Here is an 18,700-nt window from a genome sequence, read left to right as displayed (position 1 = left end):
TTGATGTCAACAAAGGGTCACAATGAAAATCTTAATGAATAGATAGTAGCTTAATGGTTAGTAAACACAATGATGTGTCAATAAAAACAAAATTAAGAGAGAGGAAGAGAGAATTGAGTTGGGGATAGGAGAAGTCAGATTTTTATGAAAAGTCATTCCATCATGGTCTGTAGATGAACCCAGCTGGGAGCACTGTTGTTATCAGGAGGCAGTCATACTAATCCAAACAGATAATTAGGTCAAATTCTGGCAGCTTCTGAGCAGTGGGAATGGAGATGGGGAATGGAAATGAGAACTTCCAAGGAAGTAGAATCCACATGACTTGGTCCCTGGGATGTGGCTAGTAAGAAGGGAGGGAGAGGTCCATGATATTCATAGAAATCCCAGATTCCTATTTGGGAGGAAGAAAAGCTTAAGGATAGATTTCCCCACAGATTTATCTGTGGGTGGGGATTTGAGGATGTTTTCTCCTGATGACCTGGATATTTTCCTGTGAAGTTGTTGGTGGAGTCATACACTGAATGTGATGGGAAGGAGATGGAGCAAGCATTTGATGAGAAAGCAAGACCTGTATCCAATCAGCAGGGTGGGGTAGGGGAGGAGTGGAGTGGCTCATGTGGTTGAGCACATGTTCAACCAGTGTGAGGCCCTTTAAATTCCAATACCCCTAAAAGGTGTGTGGGATTGCCACTCTTGAATGCCTTGACTGGTCTGCATTAGCAAGTCTTTGAATGTTTACATTCCATAGTGATTGATGTACTCTTCCAGAAGTATTCATTCCCTAATGTTGTGCCATTCATTGTGTCTGAAGTTGATGTGATTGATAAATTAGACCCAAAGATTTATCACCTACGTGGTTGTCTAACAGACAGATTTGGGAAGGGGGAATGTTTACTTAGTTAATTAGCATCATTTATAGAATAAATCCAGTTTCCTGTGGAACTTACTTTTATACTTTCACTTCTTAATTCTACTGTCTTCTTTTCCCTACAAACAAAACAACAATAATAGCAAAGTCACTAAAAGTAAGAAGTCCTCTTGTTTCTATTCATCACATCATCTTCCCAGTCATCCAGGTTCAGAACCTGAATTTAGCCTTTCTTTCTCTTGGCCCAAATATTGGTTCATTTGGGGACCACAAATTCAGTTTCTAAATCTGCCGCTTCTTCATCATTTTGTCCATTTGACTTCACACCCTGAATTTAACAGTTTAATTCAACAGAAGCATAGGGACTAGAACATACAAAGTGAATAAGGTCTGATTACTGCTGTAACATTGGAGTTGAATCTTATGATTTTGGTGATGATTTCCTTGCTATTCCTTCCATGACCATTTCCTTATATTACACATTGACTTTACTCAGCACAGTGATTGGCACTCAGATTCTTTTTGTTTGCTGTATGTATCTTGCTGCCTTTTTGCTGCCTCTTCTCCCTCTTCTTCTTCTTCCTCCTCCTCCTTCTCCTGAGTGTCTCAACTCTCAGGAATAATCTGATCCAAAGGAGAAGAATAAAAAGAAGAAAGAAGGTCTAAAAGGAGGAAGAGGAATGCTGTCTTTCTAACATGGGAAGTCCACTGTGTCAAGGAAGTTTTGTGTGCACATTGCTATTAAATTAATTTTCCTTAAAAAATCAACTATGGTTTCATAATGACACCTTATCATAAATAGCTGAAAGTAGACACTTAATTGCCTTATTGTCCACAGAAAAAATCATTTTGTATTCTTGTTTCTAACAACACTAACTCCTTACTATTTATTACCTTTCAGTAAAGACTGTCTGCAAGCTCAAGCACTTGATGTATCTCTTCTCTTCTTTCTTTCTCTCCTCTCCTCTCCTCTCTTCTCTACTCTTCTCTATCTCATGCTTTTGTCTTCTGCACCTGTACTCACTCCATATGCAATGCTCTTTCCCAACTTTACCCTTTTCTATTAACCTACCCACTTTCACCACTACCCCCATCTTTTAAGACCCACTTTTTTGGACTGTTTCCTATATAATGCTTTCCCAGACCATTTGGTCAGTCCTAACCTTTGAGCCTTTTAAGTCTTTGCTTACAAGTTGTAATTCTTAAAGCTCTGAAGGTGTTTTCATAGAGATTAAAGAGGATAATGTATAAACCCAGCACAGTGCTTACAGCATGTATAAGCATTAATGAATTAGTTACTTTTATTTTCTTTTATACCATTGAACAGCTTCTACAATATATTGTAGTTAATTCCCAGTTCATATCATTACTCCTCTAATAGTTCAAAAGTTCTTGAGATCACCAACTTTAGATCATGCATCTTTGTATCCTAGTCCTAGAACCACACAATGGAAACTTTAAAAATGTGTTGAACCTATAATCCACATATGAGAGAGAACATGTGATTTTTGGCCTTCTGAACCTGGCTAACTTTGCTTAAGATGATGTTCTCTAGTTAAATCCATTTACTTGCTAATGACAAAATTTCATTCTTTTTTTGTGGCTGAGTAAAATTCCATTGTATATAAATACCACATTTTCTTGATCCATTCATCAGCTGTGGGGCATCTTGGATGCTTCCATAGCTTGGCTATTGTAAATAGTGCTGCAGTAAACATGGGTGTGCAGGTGTTTTTGTAATATCTTGAGTCACATTCCTTCGGGTATATTCCTAGGAGTGATTTTGCTGGATCACAGCAGATTTATATTATTGGACATGGATCACACATTAAGGGAAGAACACACACGGGAGGAATAGGGAAAGGAAAGGAAACCTAAAACTTGAATGTGGTTGATATGCTCCCTGTAGAGGAGTGAATAAAAAACTGGCAGAAGTCACTGTGGGAAGGGGACCAGGAAGTAGTGAAGAGGTCTGGTAGAGATGAACCAGTGTGGGTTGTAATACACAAGTGCATAGAAGCAACACTAGGAATCTCTCTGTATAGCTATCTTTAGCTCAAGCTAGCAAAAAAGATATGTCTTTCTTATTATCTCCAATGTTTTCTCTTCAACAAAATGGGAGAACAAGAGAGCAGAACAGGTTCTGCCTGCGGCAAGGGGTGAGGGAGGGAGGGGGAAGGTGACACAAACAATATATACACATACAAGTAAATGTAAAAACAATAAAAGAAAAGGAAAAAGAAAAAAATATGTTGAGACAACAAATTAAATTATCTGGCTGATAGTTATAAGAATTTTGTTGCCCTGCAATGTGTTCAAAGTTTATTTCATGAAACATGCAATAAAATTAAAACAAGGTATTGCCATAAATCAGAATTTGGATTTTTTTGGAAATTACTGGAGGATAGAGAGTAAATTTGAATGTGCTTTTGTTGTTAAGATTAGTGATCAAATAAGGATTACTAAAGGAGGCTGAGCATACCAGAGAAAAACTGAAAATAAGAGGAAAATAAGCCTAGAGGAAAATAAGCCTAACAAGTCAGAGGAAGGGAATCTGAACAAATTCCTAGTTGCCAAGCAAACTGAAGGAAAACAAGAAGTCAGTATTGAGTTGGGATGGTCAGTGAACAGTAACTTGAATAGTGAACAAAAATGCTTGGGTGGTAAACACAAATTGTTCCTGATGGGGACTTCAAGTATGTTAGAAACAGGATTTCATATAGTTGCTTTAATGGCATAAACATTTCTGTTAAGATGATATTGTAGTTAATGATTTTTTTTCTGTAATATAAAGTAAATAAATAAGGTAATGAAAAGCACTAATGGCACACATTTTTCCCTTCATGTCTGTATTGAAAGTAATGTCATTTTAGAAGCCAAAAACAATATGCAAAAATGAATTTGATTTCAGAAAAGATTGTGAAGAGAGCAAACTGTGGAACAGTTACATTTTCTCAACAGAATTAAAATGGAAAAGATAAGGTAATAACTAATGAAGGCAAAAGAAATTTTCCTGCTGAAGTCAGTAATAAATGGATAAGTAATATTTACCAAGTGTCTGCTATTCACTAAGGTTCTTTATATCCATTATCTAAGCTTGTTCTTTATAATAACTCTTGAATTTAGGTCTTGATTTTCCCCATTTTAAACTTAGAGAGGTTGGATAACTTTCTTAGGGTCACACATGACAAGGATACAGTGGCATCTAAAATAAAGCCTGTCGGTACATCAGAACACTGTGCCCCTGCTATTGGTCATTAAAATAGCGTATAATTTTCTCATTTTCCTCTATAATTCATATTTAATTGTAATCTTACTACAGCATGTTGAGTGAGGACATTTTAAATCACCTAATGAATTGTAGCAGTGTCGCTCAAGAGTCAATATTCATTGGGACATAAGTGTTTTGATTGCAGGGATTTGTAATGCTGTGGTGGAAAGCACCATGTCTGCAAGACATCTGTGAAGGGGAAGGAAAGGAGGAGGGAGAACAAGGAAAGAAGGAGTTCCAACTCGTAGTTACAGACATCAGACCACCTAGTTGTAATGCAGAACATTCTTTAAACTCAGTTAGTACTCATTTTGCAAAGATATATGGTAGAATAATTATCTTGTGATGGTACTAAGATGCTGTTGGCAAGTTCAAAGATGTAGTTTGATGGAATAGAGATGGTATATTTTATCTGGTACTCAGCGGTTTCCATTGTTTTTAGAGTAAAATGAGGTCTCACTATTGCAGATCCATGGTTTGTTGTATTGCTCTGATGCTCTTTATAGGCCAGTGCAGACAACTACATATTTACTTTGGTAGGAGCGCATATGACTAACACTTAGGGATGAGTGTCTCAAAATCCTTTGATATCTCAAGGCAAGCAATCTGGTCTACCAAAACCTACGGGAATGACTCAGTGGTCATACATTTTTTGAGATAAAACATCCTCCTAGGCATGTGACTTGACGCTGTTACTATACACGCCTCAAGATGAACACTTCTATGGGCTTCCTTATTCCAAGATTCACTTAGCCTAGAATCTAAGGGCGCTTGTTCTCAGATTTCTAACAATCAGATAATAGTAAAGACCAGAAAAGGGTTGTCACTAGGTTTAGGACCATACCTTGCCATAATCTAAGGAATTTACTCACATGAAGTTTATATTCCAAAAAATGCTTGGGTCAGGAAAAGTGATGCCGCTTTTTTTCCCAATGTTTCTAGATTTGAACAGAAGAGTAGATGATACAACACAGGCAGTGTATTTCTATAGCTGAAGAAATCTCATCAGAAAAAAAGAAAGGTTCTCTGGGAATAGTGGACAAGCCATGAAGGTATATTTTGTTCACTACCAGAAGAGCAGAATCTAGAGTATCAAGATGTCAGTCAGAGAATGGCGGGTATGACTGAGATATGTGGAGCAGTTATCCAGGAGGAGGGGCACCACCACCAGAGCCTGACCTCTGGTGTCAGAGGAGAGGGCTCTCAGACAGATGGCTGTTTGCCAAACTGATTTAATGTTAAGCTTCAGGAATTTTTAAGTTGAGGATATTAATGCTGGGGTGTTAAGTTCTATAAGCTGATTACTTTGCTTTGCAAGGAATTGAACTTGACATATCTGGTACTTTTCTTGTAAAACTTCTCTCAATCTTATGAAAACATAGATTTCAGTGTGAATAGAGTGTTACCTCAGTCCTTTGTCTTATGTAGTTCTATAATTCTAATAAGGCTCTTATTAGACACAGTTAAATATAGTGGGAAATATTGTAAAGAAATATAGCTCCTAATTGTGAAACAGTAGAATATTCTACATACAGCAGAAAGATGATAAATTGTGAAAACATTAAAAAAATAATGGATAATTACAAAGAACACTAGGACAAAAACTAGATTTGGGGAAAACAAAAGCATTAACTAGACTGGGCAACTTTATGCTTAGTAATCAAGTGGTTTTGGGAGTCAAGATATCACAATTCTAATACTTACTAGTTCTGTGTTCTTACACAAATTATTTAATCCCTCCAAACTAAGTTTATTTTTCTCTAAAATAATGATAATGTTTCTTTTTTTTTTCTTTTATTCATATGTGAATGATAATGTTTCTTAACAGGAAGGTTAAATGAGATAATGTACATTGCAAAGTGTGTGGTATGTACAGCTATAATTGTTATAACTCATCCAGGTTCATTCAAGTTTGTAAGAGTCTTTGGGAGTTTTGGTACTGGGGATTGAATTCAGGGCCATGTACTTGCTAGGCAAGAGCTCTACCACTTGTACCACACACCTCAGCCCTTTTGCTTTTAGTTTATTTTTCAGACACAAACTTTCCTGGGGCTGGCCTCAAACCTCAATCCTCCTCCCTCTGCCTCCTGAATAGCTAGGATTACAGGTGTGTACCACCATGCCTGGGCCTGTAAGAGTGTTAAAATTAAAAAAACAAAAGAAATAAAATATATAAATTGTATTTTAATTGGTAATCCATGGCTCCCCCACCCCATTTTTACATGGATATGTAAAAATATCCATGTCAAATATCCCATTCTCCATGAAATCACTCTTGCATTCTTACCTGACCCAACCAGAAATGGCTTCTTCATCACTTTTGACCTTCTCTTAACAGAGTTAATTTCTTTAATTTAGCATTTCTCATGATGCAGGTGATGTACTAAAGGCATTTAGTTTTGGCCTTACCTCCCTAACTAAACTGTAAGCTTTTGAAGGTGACTATTGTTTATACTTTTTATTCCAAGAAAATCCTAAAACACAATAGTCTCTAAAGAAAATGTATTTAATTGAATTTAAATGTAGCAGTAAATTATTACTTTTCACTCTTATTTTTGCAATATTCACATTTCGTATCACTGAAATTCTTTAATAGAACAGGTGCGGTTGAATTGTATCTGCATTGAACTTATGGTGAGGAAAGCTATGTGAATTTTAAGGTGGCTGTTTGCCACATTTCTCTGGAAACAGCACAATATGAATCCCAGATTTATATATATTCTACATTTGGAGGAATCCAAGTGTGTATATTGTTACTTTTTTTCTGTGGAGGAGGAATTGTACTGTAATGAATCTTGTCACTGATATGAAATCAACTTTACAGAGCAAAGAAATTGTGACACAGAACAAACTTTTGCCATCTATCTCTGAAAGATTATGGATTCTATATATACTATAATGACTCCCACCCAAATTTCTTCTGTTTAGTGCTAATGAATGATGGTGTTTTCTTTCTACGTTTGTTTCTTTTTTCTATTTTATTTAGATTTCAAATTGATGGATTTAACAATTTAATTTTGTTTAAAATAGTCACGGGTGCTACTATTTCTAATAAAAGAGGGAGAAGAAGGTGCATTTGGTTGTAATCTCAACTGTTAGTTGGATTATCATATCACATGAATAATGAAATATTTACCAAGGTTCTGAAAACAGTACTGAATCTAGATTGTATATTCTGAACATCAGCTCTGAAAAATCTGTCTTTCAGTTTGTGTGAGGTGAATGTTATAATTCATTCACTATTACCCGTAACATGTTCTTCTCAAGAACTGGAATTTACTGTTGATTTAAATTTTGCTTCATAATTTCCAGCTGTATTTTATTTACTTTTAGTTATTATTTCTTGAAAATGTTGAAGGAAGTAATAAAAAAAAGATGTGGTCTGGTGGGTTACTGATTGAGCCCTCAGGGATGTGAATCAGAGCAAAGGTAAGAAATTGATCTTTGATCAAAACTGGATATGGAGCAGCAACCACTATTGAGATGATGTCACCAAATATTAGCTCATTGCTTCACTTGCATCCTGCTTAGTGTAAGACTATCAAATTAAAGTTAATGCTTCTGTGAGTTTAAAGAAAAAAATTAAAGACTTTTCTTAAGATCACAGTTTAATTTTGTTGATAGTTACAATACAACTATTACCAACTTTATTAAGTAATGTAAAAAATTTAAAGTGATAATGTAAAGGACTTAATATTTTCTGTTTTAAAAATATGACTTGCTACCTTAATTAACATTTGAGATATCCATAATCAAATAAAACAACATCATAGTAAAAATCAGTATAAAAATAGCTGAGATTAAAAAAAAAAGTAGGTCCCCATATGTTACCTAGTCTACACTTGAATAAATTTGTATTGTCTTGCGTGATGGCAGAAGAAATAATTCTCATCTTGTTTCACTTATTCATTCAATCATTTTGTTCAAGAGACATTTCTTGAATATTGAATGAAATACAAAGAAAACTTGACATTATTATTTGAAAAACCAGGATGGGGTCAGTTGTGGTGGTTCACACCTATAAATCCCATCTACTTATAAGGAGGAGACAGGAGGATCAAGGTTCAACTGAAGCAAAAATGTTAATGAGACTCTCGCTCAAGATATAGAATCCTACCTTCACAGGAGACAGAGGTAAGAAGATTGTGGTCTGAGGCCAGGTGGGGCAAAAAGCACAGATCCTATCTGAAAAAATACACAAAAGCAAAAAGTATTGGGGGTATGGCCCAAGTGATAGAGTACTTGCCTAGCAAGTGCAAGGCCCTGAGTTCAAAATCTAGTACATGCCAAAAATCAAAAACAAAAACCCAAACCAAACAACCAGAAAAACCAGGGCTGAGATTGAAGTTGTAAGACCAAGAAATAGATAACTTATGAATAAAAATAGAATATCAAAGCCTGGTATATGGTTCTAGGGCAAACATGCTAGCTTCCAACTTTTCAGGAAACTAAGGAATTTATACAAAGAAAATAGCATTTTTGTGTAATCTTCCAAGATGGAGAGAGTTTTCCAGGAGAACCTGAGGAAAAGGACATTCAGGTATAGGGAGCAGTATGTGTAAAGTCAGGGTCACATTTAAAAGCCAGAAAACTGTCTCTGCCTTTAAATTGTATAGGAACTCACTCACTCACTTCAGTAACCATGAATAATGACAAGAGAGTAGATCAGGTTTTAGGTGGAATAATTTATGTAACATTTATCGAACATTATCATACTGTGTGCTAAACTGAATCTTGTTAGGCCTTTCCCCTTCCTAGTGAGTATGTCTAATTAAAAGACAACCAAGACAGGGATGAAAACAGCATCTACTCAATCAGCAGCTATCATTAAAAGGCCCATGCCGTCCGTATAGATTTATAGATGAACTGCAGCATTTTGAAATACACTGGGATGAAAATTGACAGTAGGTACAAACTTCAGAGTATAGATTTATTATTCTTTAGGTAGCAAATCCTAAGGTAGGTGGGCTGCCCATTCTGGTCCTAGTGAAATTTTACAGAAGTCCAAGCATAGTTCTGACTAGTAGAACCATGTTGAATCCAGCTACTTTTTCTAAGCTACCAATAATAAGCAGGAATTTGTGAATACTATGAAATATTCTGATGCTAAAGCGTATAGGCAGAGTTTTGTACAGTGTTGAATAATTCATCCAGGAATTTAGAAAATAAGATATCCATTCATGCCATCCTAAACTTTAGTGTTGGAAATCTCTTATTCCCCTGATGGGTTGTTTGCAATAATCTCTAAGAATGTTCTTATAAGGCTATAGTTTAGACTGTCATAACCATGTGCTCCTGTAGCATGAGACATGAAATGTTATAGTGAAATGGTAATGTATATGTTTTAAAACATGATAAAAAGGAGAGTCTATTATATAAGTTGTCATAAGTTGTTTCAGTCTAATTGCAACTACATGTGCAATAGTAAGTTTTTTGCAAAGTTACAGATGCATTAGTGTTGTAATATCCCGAGTACAGAGTTCTAAAATGAAAAGCAAGCATTTCTATTTGCTTTTCTGATTGATTTCATATGGAATTAATGGTTCTAGTAATGTAAGTTATTAAATATGTATTTAGTTTTCGACCTGAGTAATATTCACGTAATAAACTGAGTGATAAGTTGGGCCACTATAGGAATCTAATCTGTGTGTATATCCTTACATACTTCATTTCTTCCTCATCTTCAGTTTCATGTTAGATCTGTTCTTTTTTCTCATTTTCACTACCTTATTAACATTTACATTTCTGCCAAATTCTGAAGTTATGTAATATTCCTGTTAACTTGAACAGGCTATGTAAACACCCTGAGCCAGCCCCATCATTAAAATGGTGATAATGATACTGGGCTCTCTCACAGGGTAATTTGGTGATTTCAAAAGTATCAGGATACTATAAAATTGGTTCAGTATTGGGGGGATACTTTTGGAAGGGGTAAGGGTGAATGAAAGAGATGAAAATGAGGGAATATGGATGATGGGCTTCATATACATTCGTGAAACAACAGTGAAACCTCTTGTAATTGTTTCAAGTAGAACAAAAAGGGGATTGCAGAGGTAGGGAGAAGATAAGTTAGGGCAGTCTAACCTATGTACAATGTAAGGCACAATGAATTTTCCTGTACAATGAATACATGCTAATAAAAAATGGAAAAAAGTATCAAGCTATCAGCAGTTAAAAGAGGCATTATATTGGTTGCATATTTTAATGTTTGAATTTTCACAAATGATAGAAGCAAGTTTGTCTCATTTAATAGATGTGTGACACAGTCTTTGCAGAGGGATGAAACTCACTAAGAAGGTTAAATATTGCAATAGGTTGTCTAAGTACCTTTGTGCTTACAAGTGTGCGTGCATGTGTTATGCAGGCACCTAACTCACAGAACTTCAACTCCATTATCCTGCAGGTCAGGACTCACAGAGCAATGCAATTTCACATCCTTTCCTGTCACCCTTCAAATGTTTCTGGGAAGAATTAGGTGGCAGATTTATTCCACAAGAATAATTCCCTAAGTATTAACCATAGAGACTCTACACAGCTGACTTTGGCATCTATTTCTGAGAACTAATCTCACCCAACCTCCTCTCTTCTTCTATTCCATTGTGCCATTGGTGGGTCTTTTCCCAAAATCCTTTTGCATTTAACATCTGTGCAAATGTAAACTATGTATGTACTTCCAGAGGAGTATTTCCACAGGAAAGCCTAGGTCTCCCTTAGTTTAAAATTAGTATATGTCTGTGGTTCAAAGAATTACTAGGAGTAACCAAGATGCAAATGCCATTTAAAATATAATGTCTTTGACTAACAAAATTTTATACCTCATTTCAGAGCATGATGAGTGCATCACAAATCAGCACAACTGTGATGAAAATGCTTTATGCTTCAACACAGTTGGAGGACACAACTGTGTTTGTAAGCCTGGCTATACTGGGAACGGAACTACATGCAAAGGTATGGTTTCAAGGTTTCAATGCCAACACCTCTTCCAGTATGTATAATGCAATACATCTCTATTTCCCTCTTCCCCATGTCATCACTGCTCTGTACCTTCTGGTACATGTGGCACGAGAGCTTGGGCACGTAGCTCTTTTTGGGTCTTGCCATACTCCTACTGCAATGTTTAAGAAACCAAACAGTTCAGCTCCTTTGCCCTAATGTTCTTTTAACCTCTGCCATGGTGGTTTTAAATCTCAATCCTTTTACCAAGCCACTTCCATGCCCACATCCATCTTTGCAATCTTAAATGTCAACATTTTATCGATTAACCCCAAGTTCCTCTCCTTTCAATGTTCTCTCTGTTCCGTCAATTCTTTTTTTTTCTTTTTTTTTTTTTTTTTTGGCAGAACTGGGGTTTGATTTGAGGGCCTCACACTTGCTAGGCAGGAGCTCTGTCACTTCAGCCACTCTGCCAGCTACCTTTTTTCAAATTCTTAATCTTGAATTTCTTTGAAACCTTCTTTTCATTCAGTTTATCAGCACCCAAGCTTCCGATGTTTCTTTTTGATTGCAAACATGAATATATCGCTTCTGCAACTGTAGAAAATCAACTATGCATATGGGATCTGTGTATCTTATAGTTTTCCATGTTTATCAGTTTAGTTGATAATTATTTTAAATGTCCTGTTGAACAAATATTTTCATTTCCTTCAGTGGATATTCCAGTTGTAGTTCATAGCCATCCATTTACTCACATTTTCACACTGTCCTCTTTTTCTTTTTTTAATCAGATTTGCTTACCTACTATTTCACAAGAGAAATAGGGGTCTATTTTCAAAACTTGACCAAACCCCATAGGACAAAGCCCATATTCCTTATTATGTCTTATGATTAGTCTAACTAGGCATCTTAAGCTGTAAAGCTGCCCATCCCTTAGATATACTTTTATCTTAGAACTCAGTAAAATAGATTTATTATGATATTGTATATATGGGAGATAGTAAAGACCAGAGAATTGTTGGGGACATGACTCATAAGCAGGGGTCTTAAGGCATGGTCTAAGTAATGCATTGGAGCCAGATATAAGAAGGCAAGAGGATTTCTTTGCTTTTTAAAAATCCATGTTAATTTTTAGTGTATAATATTGTTTGTAATATTTCAGCAGACCTACCTGTTTTAGGGTCCAAATCACATAAGGATTTGCTTGAAAAATCAAGACAAATAATATAATAAACTAGTAGAATTTCCTTCAAGCATCTGGGTCATCTGAGAGTTTGTTGGGGCTTAAGATTTCATCTGGGTGCCCTAATTCTTCTTTTTCTCATTTCTGCTTGATTCTGATTCCTAACTGATCTGAGAAATAAAGTTTATAGCATGAAGAACTCTTGCAGTTGTGAGCAGATACAAACAGATAATTCTTATATTTGAAGGGAGGAGAAATTTCAAAAATCTGTAAAGTCCATCTGCAAGTTAGGATTCCAAGTTATCTGAACAAAGACTCTCAAGTTCATTTGTGCATCTCTGTTGGGAATAAAAAGCTGATAGATGGGTAGTTTAGATGTAGGATCTGAATCATTGAGTTCTGTGCTGTATTAACAAGCTTGCAGATTTCTCCAGTGAAAATATGCACATGGTCTGACAGATGTATTCTTTATTATTTATGAGATTTAAATACTAAATCCATTTGCAAATCCATTTGCTGAGCCAGGTATTCATTTTACATAGGATGGAGACAAATTTAGGGTCCAGGACCAACAGAGACAAATGGTTTCTTTGGGCCCAGTTCTTTAATTCAGCACCAGAATTTCAGATTTCTGCATTTTACTACCCTACGAAAGTATATCCAAGCCAACTTGCCAGAAAACTTTAGCCCCAAAACCTGGAACAAGCTGGTCTTGTTCATTCACAACAGACCTTGTCAGGTTGAGAAAAGAAGCCCCTGCACCTCACAGGTCCAGTGTATGCTGGAGTGAGCAAAATAGCTTAGAAGGGGCTCAGTCTCACTTACCTTGGTTTCTTTTTCACTTCTTCTGGTTTTCTCACCTATTGTATTTTTTTCTCTTTTCTGTGCTTCTTTAAAGGCAGTGTAAACTAAACTATCACCCTTGCTATGGTTCAGACCTTAGCTCCTTTTTCTGCTCAGAGAAAAACTCTCCTCCTCATTCCCAAATTCATTTTAACATACCAGGCTCCACATGTCTTAGCCCTAAATCCTATATCCTGACCTGCCCTTAGCAGAGGAAGGCTAGGTTCCCTGAGAATCACGACAGTAAATAATTCTTAGTATTGTATAATTCAAAGGTACCTGGGCTGGCTTAGAACATTTGTAGGATGAAATCATCTCCCTAATAATTTAGCACTTAGGTAAATGTGTGAAATGGTCAGAGCTTTGTGAGATTCAGTCATTTACCATTCTATGATTTCATCTTCTAGAGGTGGTTTGCCATCTAGGATAGCTGCCATGTTTTAGTTTTATTTTCAAGTTAGATTTTTATAATAAATGTAAACTGAATTTTAATGCACTTATGGTGTGTAAAGTTACTGTATTTTGTTAAAAGAAATTTCAGTATTTTGTTTTACAGATGAGATATTTATTTAACATTGGAAAAAGTAGTTTTAAAAATCATATTGAAGTTTCTTACATACATAGAAAATATTGTATGAGAATAAAATAACTTTTATTATTTGATATTCACACCTCCAGAGAATAAAGAAAAATTGGGGTTGGAGATTATTGAACTACTTCTAAAGTGGTAGAATCATGTATCTGATTTCTTTTATCTGATATATCCATGTATTTGGATTATTTTAGCATTTTGCAAAGATGGCTGTAGAAATGGAGGAGCCTGTATTGCTGCTAATGTGTGTGCCTGCCCACAAGGCTTCACTGGACCCAGCTGTGAAACGGGTAAGAATATCATTTCATCTTTTAGAAAATGAACTTTTACACCAATGCATAAAGTAATCCATGAGGAAAATAATGTTTCAAGTTTCAAGTGGACTCTCAAAGCAGGGAGCCATTAATAAGGAAGTTCCAGAAGGGAGGAGGTGGGAAGCTTCAGTGATGCCTATTCACTGGGTGTTCCCCAAAGTCACTCTAAGGAGGTTTTGCAGCTATTATAACTAGATGCATATTGAGCTTTTTCAGAAGGATGCATGTGGGATTGACCAGGATTTTATGACTTCATAATTCTTACTACTCATTTGGAGCTCATTTTTACTGGAATCAATGACTATATCAAAGAGTTCAAGGTTATGGCCAACTCTGTTTCTAGGATATGCTACCTTCCTCATTTACATTTGAGAATTTTTAGTAAGCTTTTATCTGGTCCATTCATTCATTGTCATTTATTTACAAAGTGTTTAAAGCTTTCTCTTCTTACATTATTCTTCATTCAAGACCATTCTAAACTTTTTTTCTGATGTGTACTAATGCTAGAAACTTCAAAAATTATATTGAAAGCAATGTGAAGTATATTATAGTATATATAGCTTATGACACCAAGCTCATATGGTTTGTCAGATGAAAAACACACAGCTCAGATAAAAAAGGAAGCATTTTCAGTATTAACTCCTAATTAAGATCATGTCAGTTGTAGTTTTAGTTGTTGTTGGTTAAGTGGTACCGATAGCAGATGACCTCAGGGACTCTGGTTATTCTCCCTAAGAGAAATCTACTGCCAATGGTGATTGGCAGTTATATACTACCTTTCATAAATCTCAGTGCAATAGATATAGCACATGCTCAGACTCTATTTTTACCTGCAAGTCATCTGGTTTAATAAAAACATTGATCAGAACTTGAGACACAGTAAACATTTCACTGAATAGTTATTACCAGAGTACACAGAAGGATGCTCAGAAAAGGGCTTATATCACCAGATCATCTTTTTCTACAAGTACTCTAAGTGATGGTTTGCAGACTTCAGTGACTAATTGATATCAGATCCCTAACAAGAAATACATAGTGACTAACTTTGATATGTGGGACTCTTTGAGGTGCATAATTTCCTAAATGCAGAGTTCTCCAAATTTATTCTGTATGTGAAACATCCAAAGAACTTGTTAACTTGTTAAGCATAGAGATTTATGATAACTAATTGCAGTAGAATATAATAGGTCAAAATCAGACATCTCTAATGCAGTGGTCTCTCTACCAGCATACCCACACATATCCAGGTGCCCTGTGGACCTCTGTACATCAACACTGTGGTGATCAGATTTCCTGAATACAGTGTTTTGTACTGCTTCTTGTACCGTCTGGTTACTGAAATGCTGACTTTTTTTTTTAATCTTTCAATGCTGTGAGAATAATGGTATGGAATTTTGAATGAAAACTATCTCTGAAAGTCTTGGATAAATAGTGGCCATGCCCAATCCTGCATATCATTCTTCCACTAGAAAAAAATCATATGATAAAATTGTAAAATCTGGACTGGCATAAAATTAATTTAAGCAATATAATATTTAAGCCTGGAGTAAAAATAACCTCCCAAAATATTTAGCTCTCTCTACTTAATTATCCTTAAACTTAAAGTATATATGAAGACAAGCCCATACTGATTCTAAGTAGCTGGCTGTTGCAGCTAGGGACTTTGAGAACAGATGTCGGCTGAAAATCTAGTTCTGTGGTTTACTTGTTATGTGACCTTGGGCAAATTACTTAGCTTCTCAGTGTCTGTACCCTCTGTAGGTCACCTTATTCTCACAGTTCTCTTCCAAGGTATGTATTATCTCTGTTTACATAAAAAATACTGGGGTCAGAGTGATTTTTTTTTTTAATTCCCTGAAGTCAGAATTAGCCACTGAAGACAAAGCTCTTCCTACTCCCAAACTTTAATCCAGTGCCTCCCAATATGTTTCTTTGGGGACCTTAAATCCATAGATCCCAAACTGAACTCATCATCTCTTCCATTTCTCCTACTTCCTCTCATTCTGCTAAAACTGGATACTTTTATTCTTCATTTCAGTGAATAGCATTTGTATGCACCAAATTTGTAAGGGCAGTAAATCAAGAAGTGATCTCATTCTCACTCCCTTCCTATATCCAGTCAAGTCTTCCTGATGGCATTTCTTTCCATTCTGGCTGGCACTGCAATATTTCTGGGTTCTCAGGTTTGTCTCCATTCCAATCTCCACAAAATATCAGAGCCCAAATCTGACCATATTACTCCTTATGGCATTTTACCATACCCTTGGGGTAAAGGCCACATTTTTCAACATTTATATAATTTATTCACCCACATTCATGCTCTTGTCTCTGTCTCCCCACCTCCTTCCCATTGTGAGGCATTGGACTTTGTGAAGATACAGGGTGTATCTTGTTCACTTTTGTATCCTTGAGACACAGTAGAAGACCTACATCTTAGTAGATATTCCATAAGTATTTGGTGAACAAGTAAATATGTAAATAAACAATCGATTAAATCATAAGGAAAAATGGTGTGGGAGCATCCATTTCGCTGGGATTTAGTTTAAAGAAACCATTGGGATGATGTATCTGGTCCTATACTCTTATTTTTTTTTTTTTTCATATTTGAAACTTTATTTTCTCAAATGAGCACCAACACAGATTGGAAATATGACAGGAACACGCACTTTTCTCTAACACTGAATCACTATGTACAAATACAGGACAGGGGAAGACAAATTATTTGAAAACAATTACCTTTGTTCCTATACTCTTATAAGGCACAGAGTTAAGTGTCTTATTGCAATCTAGAACTCATTCCTAGTCCTTTGTATTTTCTCTCCCTTCCTCTTTTAATACATCAACCATGTTGTCTGCCCAGGAATTCTTCATCCTATTATTCTCAATCAGATCTGTACTTTTTGTTATTCTCATACCTTCAACTGAAAAATAAGCCTGTTGTCTTTAATGGTGAAGTCTGTAGCCATTTTTGTTTCCCTTGGTAAGGAAAACACCAGGATTATCAAGATTTCCAACCGTAGGAATGGCCTATATTTTGCCTTCTGGGATTGGATGCTATTTGAAAGTTAGAAAAGACATTGTGGTTCCAGTAGCAATAGTCATCTATTGAGCTCTAACAATGGAATCAGAAGGTGAATTAACAGAATTTGTTTTTTTAAAATTCAATCTTAATATGCATGCCAACTCTTGTTACTTTAGTTGAGATGGTCTCCCTAGAACGCCCTCTGTTCATTAATTTATTGTTTCCACATTATGTGTATCTTAGTAGAAATGGTTGAGTTCATTTACTAACTTCCAGAAACAGCTATGTGTATGATTTCTACTGAGTGAAATTAATTTTTCATGGACTTCTTTTGTAGCCACTGTACAAAAACTCTCACATGTATAGCATAACTTCATTAAACATCCTAAAATTCCATCAGGTTTTTAAGTTGGATTTAGAAGGGTGATCATTTCTTGGATAACTCAATAAAATGTGTTTGAAATCTATGTGCTGAGGTTTAATAGCTCTATCACTGCCATTTTGTATTTATTACACAATTACTAAAACTTAGGAAACATATATCAAATGATCTAATTAATAAGCAAACCTGTCTTACTACACTCAAAGTAAATCTTTCAATAATGATTTAAGGCATAACACTGAAAGATTTGATAGTCTCCTATAAGCAACTACTGACTTAAATCATATTAAAATGTTTATTCTGGGAAAAAAGTTGTATCGAATGACAAAGCTGAAAAAAATATGTTGAAATATCCAAGGGGAAATCAGACATTTTGGTGATACATGGCTTATTTTTTTTCCTGTGTGTAAAATAATTGGTTTCTTAGCCACAGATCTCACAGGGATGAGATTTTAATATTTTTAGTGAGTAGTTAAGGGAATATAAATTTAAGTTGCATTCCTAAGTGTTTTGTAGCTTGTTAATGTATGTAGTTTCAAAGGGACAAAATGAAGCAAGATGCATATATGATTGTTACTTTACATCAAACAATTTCAAATGAATTGAGTTTTTAAAGTTTATATATTATATTAGTATATATTAGATTTTATTTTATTTATTTTTTTTACAATATTTTAGAGTATAGGTAGTAAAAATTCTTTTTTGCTGCAAAACACAATTTCCTATTAGTATGTACAATTAATGTTTATTATTAATGTCAAACTATTAAATTTCCTGATGTAATTGAATTAGCACATTTTTATCATAAAAGTATTTGTTGATTTAATTTCACCATCACTTAGCATTTGAAGGAATATTTTCAGCAGCTTACATTAATTTACATCATTTTACATGGGAAAACTGAAAGATGTTCAGAAGCAAGAGAAATTTCTCAGAACATTTCTGATATAGCATACCTTTTTTTTGCCAAAATGACTTAGTGAAATTCCACTCTGAAACATTTATCTTTTATTGGAGAAGAGGAGAATTTAAGTGGAAAACCAGAGATAACTTGATAAATGTAATTTTTAAAAATGAAAAAAAACTTGACAAACCTTGCTTTACCAGCAAAAAGTCTTTTTTCAGTTTTATTTTGAGTTTATTTCTGTTCTAGCTGAAAAAATACAAGCTTTGTATATAAGAATCATAAATGTTATTGCAATAAAAGAAATTGGGGATGCAAAAAGCTCTGTTTCTGGTCCTTCCCTATTAAAGGCACTTTTGTGGATCTGAATTTCTCAAAGAGATGCAGA

General features: G+C 35.2%; 1 protein-coding gene across 7 annotated transcripts in view; it reads left to right on the top strand.

The window, feature by feature from the left end:
• Nucleotides 1-18,700, top strand: part of Nell2 (neural EGFL like 2) — a 374,296-nt gene that overhangs the window by 267,146 nt on the left and 88,450 nt on the right. For 6 of the 7 annotated variants that reach the window (XM_074083192.1, XM_074083190.1, XM_074083188.1 and 3 more), the window contains 2 exons: nt 10,965-11,087; nt 13,885-13,980. The exons of the other annotated variant lie outside the window; for it this stretch is intronic. In XM_074083192.1, the coding sequence (XP_073939293.1) occupies nt 10,965-11,087; nt 13,885-13,980 (219 nt within the window). The remainder of the gene's footprint in view (nt 1-10,964; nt 11,088-13,884; nt 13,981-18,700) is intronic. 7 annotated transcript variants of the gene reach the window in all.

This window comes from Castor canadensis, chromosome 8, assembly GCF_047511655.1.
Source record: "Castor canadensis chromosome 8, mCasCan1.hap1v2, whole genome shotgun sequence".
Taxonomy (NCBI): Eukaryota; Metazoa; Chordata; class Mammalia; order Rodentia; family Castoridae; genus Castor; species Castor canadensis.
This window is presented reverse-complemented; position numbering and strand designations above follow the sequence as displayed.